Here is a 15122-nt window from a genome sequence, read left to right as displayed (position 1 = left end):
CCAGCCTTCTGAGGTAACCCTCCTGATTTTTATCTACCACATGTGGGTGTGGGATCACCCATTCCATGTCTCTGCATCTCTACATCTCCACCCCTCCTACCTGTCTGGATGAATGTGACTTCTTTAATTCCTTGGTTGTCAGACTTCCATACAGCTCAATTTTCTGAGAATTCTGGGAGATAAGTGTTTTGTAATTTAGTTGTTATTTTCACTGTGGTTGTGTGAGGAGGTGAGCCATGTTTGCCTATGCCTCCATTTTGCCTATAGGCTTCTCTGATACCTTAAGACACACTTTTCTAACAATGCACAGAACAAATTGAGATAGACCACAGATGGTCAGAGTCTAAGTTCAAAGCTCTGGCAGCTCAATGCTGAGATGCTGAGTTTGGTTCCTGGGGAAGGAGCTTGAAGGTGCCACTCTCGCTGCTGTGGTGTACCCTGCTTTTGTGAGGGCTTTCTGCAAAAACATGCACTGAATTCTATTTTCACTTTCCCCTTCAATTTGTTAAAAGCAAAGATCTCTTCAGAATTATTTGGAATAGTGAAAACAGGCACTAATGCATGTCTTCTGTGGGGTAAGGAAAACTTTCAAAAAGGGTGGTTACCTCTCTTTCTGCAACAACCCTATTTCCAGATAAATCGTTTTGAGGTATTGGGCATGAGGAGCTCCACTGATCTGTTCATGGGACACAGTTCAATTCATAGCAATCACCAAATAGTCTTCATTACTTAAAAAAAATCTTTTGAACATGATTAACACTTTGAAATTCAACAGCTCAATGATCTAAGTTTGGTTTATCTTAATACTTAATTTTAATGTTTGTCATAATTGTAAAAAATGACTCAAAATATCCAGATATCTAAATTAAGGCAGGGAATTTATGACCAACTTTCTCAATTGTGATACAAGTTTTTTTTTTTAAACCCATCCATTTACTATACAAAGATTTTTGTTGATATTCAGCTAGCAAATTTCCACATGTCTTGTGTTAATTGGTTTCAAACACTAGTTGTACAATGTTGCATTTTTTTATTATTTTCCTAAGTAGGTTAAAAATCCATGGGAGCTGTTTCTTTGGAAACTATTTAAACAAGTGAAAAAATTCTGGTTCCAAGTTTGTGTGCAGCTAGGAAACACAAGTATGTAGTTTTTGACAATTAAGTCATATGACAGTAGAAGTGTTCTCAAAGTATTCCCTCAGTAGGGTGATTTCTTTCAAAAGCAACTTCTTTCTCATTTATTGTTAAGAGATCTTCTTTATCTTGTGGAAACAGATTATATGTGTTTTTCTTTTCCCCAGAACTGCCTGCTATGCAGTATGATCTAGAGAACCACTCTGTCATTCTGTTGCAGAAAAGGTCAGCAAACTTTGTATAGTTCCCTTCCAGGATGGACACTGTGATTAACCACCCTTATGTATTCCACATTGATGTCAGAGTATGGCTCCAGATGTGGGAAATGCTGGTGGTACTTGGGGATTGCCTCATCCATACTCCTTCCTTTGGTAGTCTATATCCAGGGACTGATCCTTGCATGAAAACGAAGATGTAGGCATCTCCACCTAAGAAAGGACAACTTGGAAGGGCCATTCCAGCTCCAGAGCTCCTGTGGGGACAGTCAAGGAGTCTTTGGCCTGCGGTGCAGTTTGTCTTCTCCCTCTTCTTGGTCCTGCTCTCTTCTTCCCCTTCCTTTCACTCATGTTGAAACAAGGGCGTGCCTTCATGATCATCCAGCAGGCTGTGTCTCAAAATTTCCTTCTCAGAAATCCAGTACCATCATTTTTAAAAAATGTATAACTTGTCTTTATATGCTTTGCCAAGAGAAAACCAGAAAACTCCTGTGTAGTACAAAAGGTTTGCCTGGCCAGTCTAGTAATGACTTACTCTTTTAAGGTCTTGCTTTTACAAAATTAAGCCCATTGAAAACAACTCATAGCAAGGAAATAGCAGTGCATAGTGATACACTGAAAGTGGAATTCCTACTTTGCTCTCGGGATTCCTATTGTTCTGTTTCACAAATGCCCATATAACATACTGGCCAAGTAAGGGCCACAGTGTCAACCCTTGTAATACATATTAGGCAAGCTTACTCTCTTATTTTTTAAAATAAAAATATTTTTTCTCATATTTGATGTTCATATGAAAATTAATAAACAGAAACCTCATAAAATGGGGTTAGGAGGTTAGAAGACAGAATTCTCATGCAAGTGTCACTAAATATACACTACTGACCCCAATGGGAAAAGATGTACCTTGTACTTATGACAAGAAGTAATACTTAAGTTTAAGACCTCAGCAGGAGGAAGGAAAGATTTTTCCTTACCTAGTAACAGCTTAACAAATGGGAGACTACCATAACTTAAACAATTACAAGTCACTATACTATACTTCATACTTTGTTTCCTCCAAAGAACTCTGTTTACAACAGCCCCCTCCAAGTTCATAAAAGAACAATTCTCTCCTTTGTTTTTCTGGACCTTTGAGAGGTTCACCATTAGACCATCTATCATGAATTGCAATTTGTTGTTATTCCCAAATAAACCCATCTCGCTGGATAAATGTCTGATGATTTGTTACAAGTCAACATTCTAAATGCATAATATTGCACATTCTATTCATCTGGGCAAAAAGACATAAAACTTAAACATAGGGTGCAGCAAAGGAAGGGCAGAGGGAGCAACACCATGAAGACAGGACCCATGAGTTGTCTGTGCTACTGAGGATACAGAAAGAGCCAATGATAACTTCCAGATTGTTGGCCACATTGACTGATCACAAGTCGTTGTACTAAACAGAAGTCTTTGACTTGGGGGTAAGGTCTGTTAGCCATGCTAGATTTGGATCATGATGATGGAACATCTGGATAAAGATGTTCAGGAGAAATATATCAGTACTCAAGGAGCCATCTGCACATTTGGGAGAGTTAAAGCTAAAGGAATGATGAAGTATAAGAAAAGAACAAGATCAATTAGTGTTTTTAAAAGATTAGGCCTAAAAAAAATCTTCAATTCAAACAAAAAAGATTAGGCCTAGCAGTGGAAATGAGAATATGTTGGAAAGAACTTAGGTCATATAGGGGTACTGAGCATGTCACTTCAAAAATATGCCACTTAGGCATGTTGATATTTTGAGTAAAAGATACTTGAAAAATAGCCTATGTGAGAGACTTCCAGTCAAGATGGCAGCATAGGTAATCACCACTCACCTTCTCACACAACCACATCAAAATTACAACCAAAATATAGAACAACAATCTCCCAGAACCATCAGAAATTGGGCTTAATGGAAGTCTGACAACTACAGAATTAAAGAAACCACATATACCCAGAATGGTAGGAGGGGTGGAGATGCAGAATGGACTGGTCCCACATCCATGTGTGGTAGATAAAAATTTGGGAAGAATATCTTAGGAGTGAGGAGTCCCAGCCTTACACCAAGACCCCAGCACAAGATTCCCGTTCCAGGAAGATAAATCCTCATAACTTCAGGCTGCAAAAACATCAGGGATTGAGTCAGTGGAAGAAACTTCTGGAGTGCTAAGCAGTTTCTCTTAAAGAAACCACACATGGACTTACTTAGACTCACTCCCTCTGAGCTCCAGCACCTGAGTGGAAACTTGAAAGGCACCAGTGGCATACAGGAAGAAACTGACATCAAGGCACAAGCTGGGGGACAGCTTTCTCCCAGACAGAAAGGTGGGCAGAGGTCATTGTCCTTTTTCTGAATCTTCCTCCCACAGAGCACAGAGCCAGCAGGTGGTGCCATATCTGAGACTCCATCAACCTGGCTAACACTATTTGCCCCACTCTGGAAATCCCCTGGAACTTTGCCCCACCCAACTTACATGCCCAATCAGGCTGCTTTTCCATGTGAATGGTCAGTCTTGGTTCGTGCTTCACAACTTCCTAAATCTTCTCAAACAATCAAGAGCTGTGATCAGTAACCCCCATCCCCTGTACAGCAGTAATACACTTGCTAAGTATCCCCAAGCCCAGCATTGACAGCAGCCAGCCTAGATTCACAGCTTGGCTTCATCTGGGAATCTCCAAAACCAGCACAAGTAACAGCCACCTCAGATTGCTTTATACCTCAGGCAGCGTTGCCCTAGGAAAAACACGAGTGGAGGCTGACTTTGCCTGCACCACTTGGGAAACTCCAGAGCCCAAGCTCACAGGTGACAGCTATAGACCATGCCCCCACATAGCTGATCCTCCACAGAGAGTGGATGCTGGTGGTTAGTGGTCACAGTCAGTGCTTGCAGCTGATGGGTCTGGGTAAATCCCTCCCATTGACCTGCCAAAAGCAATCAAGGCTCAACTACAAGAGGAGGGTGTACTCAGCCCACATGGAGGGTGCACCTTGACTTCCCAGTTTGGGTGATAGAGGAGGCTGTGCCAATGGAACCTATAGGACACCTATTATATTAGGCCACTCTACTAAGACAGGGAGTGAAAGCAGCTCTACCAAACACATAGAAATAAACACAGGGAGGCTGCCAAAATAAGGAGACAAAGAAGCATGGTCCAAATGAAAGAACAGAACAAAACTCCAAGAAAAGAACTAAACAAAATAGAGATACGCAATCTATCAGATGCAGAGTTGCAAACAGTGGTTGGAAAAGGATGTTCAAGGAACTTGGTGAGGATCTCAAAAACATAAAAAAGATCCAGTCAGAAACAAAGGATACACCAAGTGAAATTAAGAACAATTTACAGGGAGACAGCAGTAGAGCAGATGAAGCCAAGGAGCAAAATACAACCAATCAGAAGAACAAGAAGAAAAAAGAATCCAAAGAAATGAGGATAGTATAAGCAGCCTCTGGGACAACTTCAAGCATTCCAACATTCCAATCATAGAGATGCCAGAAGGAGAGGAGAAACAGCAAGAAATGGGAAATCTGTTTAAGAAATAATGAAAGAAAAGTTCCTTAATTTGGTGAAGGAAGAAGGCATGCAAATCCAGGAAGCACAGAACAAAATGGATGCAAAGAGAACCACACCAAGACACATCATAAATAAATGCCAAAGGTTAAAGATAAAGAGAGAATCTTAAAAAACAGCAAGAGAAAAGCAGCGAGTTACCTACAAAGGAGTTCCCATAAGACTGTCAGCAGATTTCTCAAAAGAAACTTTGCAGGCTAGAAGGGTCTGGCATGAAGTGCTCAAAGTCATGAAAAGCAGGGACCTACAGCCAAGATTGCTCTACCCAGCAAAGCTATCATTTAGAATTGGGAGGCAGACAAAAAGCTTCCCAGACAGGAAACAACTAACAAAGTTCATCATCACCAAACCATTATTATATGAAATGTTAAAGGGACTTATTTAAGAAAAAGAAGAAGATCAAAACTATGAATAATAAAATGGCAATAAATACATACCTATCAACAATTGAATATGAAAAACAAAACTGAGCAGACCAGAACAGAGACAGAATCATGGATACAGACAATTTTGATGGTGCCAGATGGGAGGTGTTGTGGGGAATGGGTGAAGAGGAGAGGGGATTGAGAAGTACAAATATTAGTTACAGAATAGCCATGGGGATGTAAAGTACAGTTTAGGAAATGGAGCAGCCAAAGAACCTACGCATGAACTGTGGACATGAGTTATGGTATGGGGATTGCCTGAAGGAGTGGGGTGATGGGTGGAGTGGGATGAGGGGGAAAATTGGGACGACTGTAATAGCATAATCTATAAAATATATTAAATTTTTAAAAAAGCCTAAAAGAGCCCAGGAAGATATTTTCCTTAGTGTAAAATGGATGTTACTAATAGTATTAAGTATGATTTGGTAGGGTATTTTTTGGGTGTGGGAACACTCAACATTTTTTCCATATAAATTAATGGTAATTGCTTCTTTAGTTTTCACTTATGAAAGATTTCATAGGAACATTCTAATTTCAGATAGTGGGGGGGAGTCTGAAATTAGTTAAATTAATGACTGATAATCTTACAAAAAGAGAAGGCAGTGGCAATGAAGGAAGACAGCTATGTGAAGAGGAGGCAAAGATTGGATTTATGCTGCTAAAGGCCATGCATGCCTGGGACTACCAGAAACTGAAAGAGCTAAGGGCAGATCCTCCCCTCCAGACTTTAGAGAGGTCATGGCCCTGCCATCATTTTGATTTTGTATGTCCAGCCTCCAGACCTATAGGAGAATACATTTCTGTCATATTTTAAAGGTTTTATTTCTTTATTTTTAGAGAGAAGGGAAGGGAGGGAGAAACAGAGGGAGAGAAACTCAATGTGTGAGCATTGATCATTATTTCTTGCACATTCCCTGTGGACCAGGAACCTGGCCCACAACCCAGGAATGTGCCCTGACCAGGAATTGAATCCATGACCTTTTGGTTCGCAGGAAGATTCCCAACCCACTGAGCCACACCTGTCAGGGCTTTTTTTCTGTCATGTTAAGTTACCCAGTTTGTGGTATTTTGTTACCTTGGCAAACTAAACATTGATATTAAAATTGTTGTCTATCACTAAAAATAAAAACTTAAATATTTTATTTCATTTCTAGCTCATCTTTATAAGCAAAAAGCCCCCACAAAAACATGTATTAAAGTATTTGCTCAAAAAGTGCTTTTAACAAAAGTGACAAGCAATAAAAAAAAGTCTGCATTTGTGCTGAAAGTTATTTTTCAAAGGTTAGTTGTAGAAATAATTTGAGGCCTAGGATGTTAAGCTTCTTCATTTGTTTCTGTCAGGCCTTGGAGCCATTGTAATCTAGTATTCCCTTAATCCAATTTCAGGATTTAAACTTTTTTGGGTCAACTAGATCAGGCAAAGCTGACTCAGGTTGCAGGTTTATTTTTGGTTCCCCCTTCCTGCTGTGGTGCAGCCCTTTGGTATCTCAGTTCTATGTGCCTGGTAGTCTTCAGGCACCCTGAGCCTGGACCAGCTTCAGCAGAGTCCCCAGAGTTGTTCAGCATCTCTTCAGGACCTTCTGATGCTCCCCTGGGTAAAAGAGCACCCAAATGCTCGGTTCACATGAATGGATTTCCATTTCTGTCTGTTCCCTAGTCTTGGTCTAGTTATTGCTCATTATTTTATTAGTTTTCTTGACACATATTTTCTTTTCAGATTTTTATGTTGCATTCAGCCAGCAGATTGGCCCCACATATTGAGTCTATCATTACCAAAAGCACAATCAAAAAATTTAGAGGCCACTATCCTGGACTATGCCAATGATCTCTTAATGTCTTTAATCTTTCCTCATCCCTAGTCTCACCTTTACTCTGCTGCAGATAAATGTTTTAAAAACATTTCTATCAAGTCATTTTGTTGCTCAAAAAAAAGAAGAAGAAAATAAAAAGTCAGCCCTGGCTGGTGTGACTGAGTGCCGGCCTGAAAATAAGGTGGTTGCCGGTTTGATTCCTAGTCAGGGCACATGCCTATATTGTAGGCCAAGTCCCCAGCTGGGGGCGTGCAAGAGGCAACCCACACATGGATGTTTCTCTCCCTCCTTTCCCCCCTCTCTAAGAATGGAATAAATATAATCTTTAAAAAAAAGTCCTCAGTGACTCTCATTGTGAAGTGGCTTTGTACTATAGCAACTTAGGTATGGAATTTCTCAGAATTTCCTTTCCTATTTGTTTCTGGACCAGTATTGGCCAATAGAGATATTTTGGATGCTACTTGGAAGGTAGAAATGAAGCAAGTACCAATTTTTTTTTATTGTTTTAATGGCTGGTGGAAGATGCCAGGTACGTTGTCTGCAAGCTGCAGCTAGCTCACCAATTGCCAAGGGGAAGCACCCAACTAAGGTTTCTCTATGTATGAGATTGAATGGTGTTGTCCCCTCCCTTCTCCCAAATTTATGTCCACCTGGAGTCCCACAGGGTGACCTAATTTGGAAACAGTGTCTTTGCAAATATAATTAGTTATTTTTGTTAAGATGGGGTTTACTAGATCAGGGTAGGCCCTAAACCCAATGGCTAGTATCTTTATAAGAAGACCACATGAAGACACAGAGATATAAACACTAAGAGAGAATGTCATGTGAAAATGAAAGCAGAGATTGGAGAGATGCCACTGCAGGCCAAGGAAGGCCAAGGATTGCCAGCCACCACTGGAAGCTAGAAAGGATTCTCACCTGGAACCTTCAGAGGGAGGAGCATGCCCTGCCAGCACTTTCACTTGAGACTTCACTCCAGAACTATGAGAGAATAAATTTCTGTTATTTTAAGCTGCCCAGTTTGTGGTGCTTAGACATGCCAGCCCAAGGAAACTAATACACTCCAGCTTCCGGCACATCCCGTCCTCCAGTTTCTCCAACTCCTGGACTGAGTGTGCATGCAGCTCCAGGGTGAAGGGTTTCAGGTTCTCCTACGCATCTCACTTAAAGCATAGAGGTTGGAAGTAAGGAGAGGATTCCAGTTAGTCTTGCAGTTGTTTTCACTGGTTGCAGTTTGCCTTTGTTCTTGTCCACATCCAACTTTCCTTCCCAACTGCCATTATAGCAACTATAGGCTCAGCACTAGACAAAGAGGCAATTGCCTGCATGGACTGCCCTGCCTGCCTTTATTCTCACAATAATTCTTATAATAATTGCCTTTAATTCTGATTAATTAATTGCTTTTAATTCATACGTCATTGATTCTTACAATAATTCCCCTATTACCTTATTGCATGTGCACATGGTGGTTCTGCTTCTCTGATCAGATCCTATTTTCCAAACTAAGCAAAAATGAATTAAATGAAACCAATCTGCTATCCAGTTCCTTTCATTATAAGAATATATTAGATCACTAAGATTAATAGCTAACATTTATTGAAGAGCTCCTAAGTGTTGGGTGCTGTGCTCAGTTTTTTATACCATCTCATTAAACTCTCAAAACAACCCTATGAAGAAGGTACTGTTATTAGACCTAGTTTATAAATGTTTACAAATATAATAGAGGCTTAATCTCTTAAGGATGAAGTAATTCAACCAAGTTAGAAGTCATAGCCAGAGTCTAGTTATAAAACAGGAGTTCTCTACCACCACATAACACCTCTACTCCAAATTCATTAGAACTGAAAGAAATTGTATCTTTTCATGGAATCTTAAGGACCCTCACCCTTCCCCCACAGACACACACAAAATACATTTTCATGATTTCAAGACTTTTTCCTTAATCTTTCCCATTTTTCAAGAACTTTCCTACCATCGCCCCCAGTCTTGTGGTACAATGGAAACAAAATTTCAAGTCAGGCACACTGGAGTTTGAATGTCAAATCTATCCATTACCTACTACCAAATTTTTTAGATTTCATAAGCCTCAATTTCATCTATAAAAATCTCAATAATATTCATGTAAAATAATATTTAAAATTGTCACTTATGTGCATGCCTAGACCCACCTGCTAGCTTACGGATCTTTGGCTTTTAAAAGCTATAGCCCGCAGTAAGAATATATTTTTGTATTGCAACTCAAATCACATACATACACAGATAACTGAAACAAGTTTCATGAGCAGTGCTTGCCTTTACTACTCGTAGTGCATATTGATCTATTCTATTCTATTCTATTCTGTTCTGTTCTGTTCTATTCCTTTAGTGGTTGGTCAATTCCTCACTAAACTGATTTCATGAAGCACAGATGGTTCAACATTGAAAAAATCCTTGGGTTCTTTTATGTAAGGGTTCATATTTTGTTTATTTTTTGTATTGTTATTGGCAAATACAGTTTCTGGCACAAAGTAGGTATTTGGTACATACTTGCCATAGGATTGGGTTCCTTGAGGACAGGAGTCTCATCTTAGTTACCTTGTATGTATCCAACATTTAGCATAACTCTTCCCACAATATTTAGAGAACAAATGGCTAAAACTTAGGCCTATTGCCAAGCTTTAGAGATCAAACATTTGGATCAATCAGTATCTGACAAACACCTAATATGTGGCCATACAGAAATGCTGAATTCCTGGCTCCTTCCCTTAATTATTTTAAAAGCAGTATGGGATCACTGAGGGGGAACAAGGAATACATGTTGCCCAGCTGAGAAATTTAAAAAATGAATAAGACATATGGAGACCATACTATCACCTTTATTAATAATAAAGATTAAATCAGAAAACATATAATAATGTGAAAGCCAGTCTGGCCTGTTAATTAAACCCTAATTTGAGGCATTGCTGAACTTAGGTGGCCCTCCCTATGCTGAAAGCCTGTGCTGGTGAGGCATAAGACAGCTTAAGAAGAATGTGGGAAGAAACAAGCTCAGCAAACCCAGTTTATTTTTTCTAAATGTACCAATTAGATAAATCACTCCTCCCCTCACCAGCCACAGAAGGAATAAAAGAGCATAGAGAGACCAGACAAATTATTGCCAATTGAGCTTCCTCCTTTGTGGAAGGAAACGGCAGAGAGGGGGTAAATATTCCCTTTGAAAAATCAGATTTTGGTACACACACACACACACACGCACAATGTATGTATATATAAAATAATAATATAAAACAACCCAAGGAATATCACAAAATGAGTATTAATTGATTTTTAAATATAGTTAGCACTAGTGTTTCTCAAGTCTGACTGTTCATCAAAACCTGGAGGTTTAAATAACAGACCATTTACACCATACTCCCCACCTTCAGTAAGCCCGGAATGAAACTAGTGATCTGTTTTTAAAGCTACCTGGGTAATCCCAGCGTACTGGTAGGGCTGAGATAATTGCCTTAGATGAGCTAGGCAGACAAATGAACAGGAACTGGGAGGTTTTCTTGAGGAAGAAATTGGACAGACGTTGCAGGATAATTATGATTGAGGTAGTCAGAAAGGAAGGAGCAGAGCAGAGCATTTTATTCAGGGCTGAGAACTGTAAGTAGGAGGACTATAGAAACGATTGCGGCTCAAGTTACCTCAAACCTTACTCTTGAAAACCCTTACAGAATTTATCTTTAGAAAAATGATCTATGCTAATATAGCAAATGATAAGACATATAGCAGCATGGTTTCGTGGGAAAGATCTTGGACTTTTGAGTTAGGAGACTTTGTTTCCTGGCTGTGTGAATTTGTCACAGCCACAACATCTTCACCCAGACATTTAAGAATCATTTGTAAAGATACGAGTTGGTAAAGCATTCTGGGGGGATGGATGGTTGTACAATCTTCCCCATTTCAGGGAGTGGCTCTGCCCTTCACCTAGAAACTATGGCTAAAACCTGACATCATTTTTTATTTCTTTTTCTTACCAGTTCCCACATCTAATCCAGCAGCTAATCTTGATGATTTTTCCTTCTAAAACATATCCCTAATTTGTCTACTTTGTGTTTTATTCATCACTACCTTAATCCAAAACAACACCCTTTCTTTAGATTACTCTGGAGTTTGGGAATCAATAGGTGTGGGGCAGGGTTTGAGAACATGTGTTTCTAACAGGTTCTCAGGCGATGCTGATTCTGTTGGTCCAGAGACCATTCATTGAGAATCACTGCTTTAGGATAACGGTTCTCAACCGTGGGATTCACAAAAGTATCACCTGATCTTTTAGTAACTACTGAGCTTGTGCCTGATCTCCACCAATTCTGATTCATTTGGTATGGGGATGAGGGCTAGCCATTTGTAAGTTTTAAATCTCTACTGGTGATTTGAAATGGCCGTCCAGGGTTGAGAAACACTGCCAAGGTTTAGAGATATGGGTGAGTTTGTTTGCTCCTTGTGATTTTTGCATTAGCTGCCCCCATCACCTGGTACTCTCTCCCTCTTAGGTCTTTCCATGGCTGAACCCTTTTTTGTCATTCAGGTCTCATTAAATGTCACTTTCTCTAGTAGGTCTTCCCTGATCTCTAATCTAAAATAACACCCCTGCCATGAAAAAATACAATAAAAATGAACTATTAAAAAATAAAAAAATAAAATAACATCCCTATCTTTATCACACTGTCTGGCTTGTTTTCAACATAAGAATTGGCATTTCCTGAGATTTTCCTATTTATGCATATTGGTTCTATCTTCCAACTACAATAAGCATCTCAAGCATAAATGCCTTTGCTTGTCTTATTAGACTGCTGTATCTCCAGCACTTACAACAGTGCTTGGCTCTATTAGACATTCAACATATGTGAAGAGAGATAAAAGCCTTTAAAATAAATTCTTCCAATTCTTCTATGTTCTTTTTACCTTTTCAACTAGGTTTTAATAAAACATTTATATAATAAAATTGAACCATCTATGAAAGAAGCACTAATTTATTTTTTATAAATACATCTTAACTGCACTGAGATCATTCTCTCTTCATAGGAACCCTGTATTAATCTTTTGCAAAGTCATTATCCCTTAATGTCTCATATATAGTACATATTCAGTTATACTACTGTTTCATAGGGAATACAGTTTACAGACTAAGGCAGCTGGGTATGGTCAGGATATATTAAATCAAAGGATTGCTACACAGATTTCGTTTGCTTGTTTTTGGAGAGAGGAGAGGGTAAAGGAATTTGTAGCAGAGAAAGGTTTTGGAGGGAGCAAGAGTCATAGAAAAACATGAAGGCTATATCTGGTTCCTTCTAAAAGAGGCCTACACATTTATTTTCTCCTCTTTAATGAATGAATGTAATCTGGCAGAACTGAGGACTCTTGATTTCAGGTAGAGACAGAATACCGGAGATTATTAGTGTCCTGTTTCACAGTGGTTTGTTCAAGCCAGTGCAACACAATCTTCAGTTGTGGGTCATCAGTCGCTTGGTCTCAAGGACGCAGCATGGATTAAATTGACAACTGAGATAAATTAAGGGCAAAGCAGATGTCCTTAAGTACACCGCGGACCATTTCTGAAATACATAACTATGAAAATACATAGAATAACATCGTTGCAGGAAGAAAGAGGAGATTCCGTGCCTCTGGCAAGTTTCTTTGGCAGGGATGCGGGTACTTCCTCAAAACTCGCAAGTATACGACCTTCACCCCCAAGGTATAGGGCTAGGTTCATATGCAACCAGTTTTTCAGGCAGCTGCCACCCCTTTCCTTCCTCTTCGTGCTTTGTCATTCACGGTCTTAAACAAACGTCTTTGTATGTGGATAATGGTTGAAATCAGTCTAGCACTTCGGCACAGCCAACCGCGGGGGTTCTGAGAACACAAATCCCACAGTCGGTAGACAGAGGTTGTGGCTTGAGAAACACCAAAGCCAGACCCGGGGGACGGGGGAGGGAGAAGCAAAGCCACTGAGAAGTGGCGCATCCTGGGAGTTGTAGTTTGTTTGGGGCGGTCTTCTCAAGCCTCCACCGGGCTCTAGACTGCATTTCCCAGCCGTCCCCGCGCCGCGGAGGCGGCAAGGGGTGGGGACTCTTGGTGAGGAGTTGCGGCAGCGGGAGGGGGCCTGGGGCTGAGAAGCAGCTGTAGCGGCTTCAAGGAGACGTCTTCCGTTCGTGAGGGCCGCGGGAAGCCTCGGGGCGCGCGGCCACGACGGCCGTGTGATCGTCGCGCGTCCCTGTGCTTGCCCTCTCTTCTATCCACAGGCTCGTGGTGTCCGCCATGGAAGCGCATCCGGCCGTCGTCGGGGTCTTCGGGCGCCGGTTCCCTGGCTCCCGGGAGCGATGAGTGGGTAGGGGTTTTCCGCGGCACGCCTTCGCCCGCTCTCAGCGGACCCAGGCTAGAAGGGTCTATCGGCCGGTGGGCTGCGGTGTCTGCCCCACGCCGCCCCGCCCCCTGGGGGCGCTGCCAGCCCCTCGCCGCGCCGCCCCGCCCCCTGGGGGCGCTACCGAGGGGCTCCCGCCTCCCATGCCGCCCGGGTGCCGCTCGGCGCTTGGTGCCCGCCACTGAAGCCTGAGACCCGTCCGCCGGCCCGCCCGCGCCCATCGCCTTGCTGCTCTGAGCCGGCCGCCCCTCGCCCCCCAAGATGTGGCACAACGTCGGGCTGACCCTGCTGGTGTTCGTGGCCACGCTGCTGATCGTCCTGTTGCTGATGGTGTGCGGTGAGTGGGGCATCTGCTGTAGAGCAATTGCACGCCGCGGTACACATGCCAGCTTTACTGGTGTTGCTGACTTGCTTGTTCTGTCTGGTTAAAAAAAGAATAAGGCGTGGATGGACAAGTGTCTTAAAATCATCTGTTGTCTACTTACCTCTCAGGAGTGAGCTCAGAGGAGATGTACCCCTGACACATGACAGGCCCTCTGGCATCCTGGAGAGGGAAAGAACAGAATCCAAGTCTGGGCATCTTCACTCGGGTTTAAACCAGATATTGCTTCACCGGCAGCGTCTGCTCTTGATTGCCATTCTTACCACAGTCTGCCCAGATTTTAACCTTGGCCTGTATTCGAAGGTGAACTGATTGGTTACTCCTTTTTCTTTTTTTACAGATTCTTACACTAAAGAGAGGTTTTACCTCTCTTTTAATCAGGAATAGGGTCAGGGTTGGGTTTGAAGCAGATGTGAAATCATTTGCTTACTTGCAGTTCAGGCTTAAACTAAATTCCCAACAGAAATGTTGAGACTAGGTAGACCTTAAAAACACTGGCTATATTAAACTTCCAGGGTCAGGTAACCCAACTCTTAGTTCTGTAATAATGGTGCTATTTTGTCTGCTGTGGGTTTTTTCCTTCTTGGAATGAGAAGCCATAAAACTTTCTTCTCAAGGTAATATTAGCACAATTTTAGATCTTTTTGTTTGCTATATACACAGGAGTTAATAACCACAAGTGGTCTTTTAGCAGAGTGGCTGAGCAACTGTGAAAATTTGGGAAGTGTCTCGAACCCGGTATGAAAGAATTGATTTTTTCATAACTGCATTATTGAAGTATGGTTTCAGGTTAATGCAGTAATTGGTCAGAATTCAAAATAAATACTAGGGTGTATTCATTATATGATTAATGCACTAACTCCTTACCATCAGAGTTGTGTTTGGAGAAGATATGTGTGTTTGTGCATATGCACGTATATGTATTTATGTCTATATACTTGCGTATATTCTTTTAATTTTCTTGCTTTACTAAAGCACCAGAGTAAAGCTTCTAACTTACCGCCTTTCTTTTCTGATGATAAAAAAAATTGAAAAGATTTTTTTAATTTCTGCTTTTGATGTTAGCATATTTGGTATTTAGGATTCTTGAAGTAAGGAAAACCAGATCTTTGTGATTTGTTTTGATATGAGGAAGGAGGAAAGCACATGCTTTCTTTTCTAATTTGATGTAAACTACCT

At 41.1% G+C, this 15122-nt stretch overlaps 1 protein-coding gene across 1 annotated transcript in view; it reads left to right on the top strand.

The window, feature by feature from the left end:
• Nucleotides 1-13766: 13766 nt before the first annotated feature.
• SMIM13 (small integral membrane protein 13) overlaps nt 13767-15122 on the top strand; it is a 28557-nt gene continuing 27201 nt past the window's right edge. The window contains exon 1 of the mRNA XM_028513353.2: nt 13767-13898. Within this exon, the coding sequence (XP_028369154.1) occupies nt 13823-13898 (76 nt within the window). The 5' untranslated portion in view covers nt 13767-13822. The remainder of the gene's footprint in view (nt 13899-15122) is intronic.

This window comes from Phyllostomus discolor, chromosome 5, assembly GCF_004126475.2.
Source record: "Phyllostomus discolor isolate MPI-MPIP mPhyDis1 chromosome 5, mPhyDis1.pri.v3, whole genome shotgun sequence".
Taxonomy (NCBI): Eukaryota; Metazoa; Chordata; class Mammalia; order Chiroptera; family Phyllostomidae; genus Phyllostomus; species Phyllostomus discolor.
This window is presented reverse-complemented; position numbering and strand designations above follow the sequence as displayed.